Source organism: Trypanosoma cruzi, genomic scaffold (genome assembly GCF_000209065.1).
Source record: "Trypanosoma cruzi strain CL Brener 1047053516787 genomic scaffold, whole genome shotgun sequence".
NCBI lineage: Eukaryota > Euglenozoa > Kinetoplastea > Trypanosomatida > Trypanosomatidae > Trypanosoma > Trypanosoma cruzi.
The window spans coordinates 38424-39868 of NW_001849459.1; the positions used below are offsets into that span (position 1 = coordinate 38424).

The 1445-nt window shown below is 44.2% G+C and overlaps 1 protein-coding gene across 1 annotated transcript, besides 1 other annotated feature; it reads left to right on the top strand.

Annotated features, from left to right (window-relative positions):
* On the top strand, positions 1–1218 carry Tc00.1047053452039.9 (hypothetical protein, conserved; the record flags this gene model as incomplete). The annotated part of the gene is made up of 1 exon (XM_797225.1): positions 1–1218. A coding segment is annotated over one exon (1218 nt), but the record flags the coding sequence as incomplete, so codon positions are not given.
* Positions 1–1445: a sequence feature (heterozygous, non-Esmeraldo-like haplotype).

Genomic DNA, 1445 nt, shown 5'->3' on the forward strand with positions numbered 1-1445 from the left:
TGTCGTCAATCGCTTCATGACCTGCTGGGCATGACGGAGTTCGCGGATGTAGATCATGAATATGTACGATATTTTAACAGTTATGAGAGTTTTGCCCGCGTTCTGATGGATTCTCGCCGGACGAGTGATATGGTGACTTTCCGTTTGGCCCATAATGCGCTAATACGTTTTCTTACTGATGCTAATGAGGGGAAAAAACATGTACTGATGTTTATTCGATCAGGCAATCTTGCACCGCTTTTACTCTGCATCCGTGATGAGATAAAAGGCCTAAAGCGTCACAGTCACTCTATTCCACTTGCAGCCTCACTTGAAATATTACAACTTTGTTTTGAACGTATTGCCATAGATGCTCAGACGAATGTCAAACTTATTACGGTGAGGGACCAGTTGTTGGCCGATCTGGATGCGGCAGGAATCGATAGGTACTGTGTCGCAGTCACACGGGCATTTACAGAAGAGGAAGATTTAAAGGTTGTCTACAGTGCGACACGGCTTATACATTCTCAAGTTTCCATTTTGAGTAAAAAGAAGGGCGATTTTCCGACTGTATGGTTTCGACAAGTGGCATGTGCATTCTTTACTCTTCTTGAGAATATATTGACCCCCGATGGATGCCCTTTGAGCGCGACGGGTACGTTACTTAGTGCACGGCGCATCACCATCATATTTATTGTTTTCCGAGTCTTGAACTCCCTTGCACGTTGGAGACTGGATATTTTACAGGAGTTGCTACACGACGCTTCTATTGACAAGGGAGGATCAAATATTCACGTAGATCCGAAGGTTGTGCCGGAAAAAACACCAAATGTGATTACACTAACGGAGATTTTTCACGTGCTTAGTGGATTCTTTACATATGTTCAGACTCACGCCGATCTGCTTGAAACCATTCCAGGGGAGAATACCGTTGACGAAGGTGTGCGTGGGTCCTTTGAAAGTGCATTAAAGTTTGGTGTGACTTTGGCGCAAATACCACCACTTCCGGCTTCGCAGCCCTCCAATAGTTCTACAGCAGGGTTAACAATGACGCCGGCTCGCCCACCGTACTACCTGCGGGCGGCACTCCACGAATGTCTCCTCCTTATCGGCTACCTTTGTGTGCAGGACAAGCAGATCCAAGGTATGTTTGCCTGGGGGAAGGGTAAATCATTGCTCTCTAGAATTCTTTCTGCTCTACCATTGCAGTACTTCACCTCGGCGATGAGGAAGAAGTGAAGATGTGTGACGTATGGAATTTTCTCATTTTCTTTTTTTATTATTTTTATTACTCGTGGAAAAAATATAAGGTTCCTGTGCCTGTTTAGGAATTTACGATGCTTTTTTAAAATTTTGCACAGATTTTTTTCTTTCAGATATTTGTTTGATATTATTCGCGTTTTTGGTGGGGCTTCTGGTCTCGGAAGGCGTGTTTGCCGTTAGTGCTTATGTTTCTTGTGATGTGT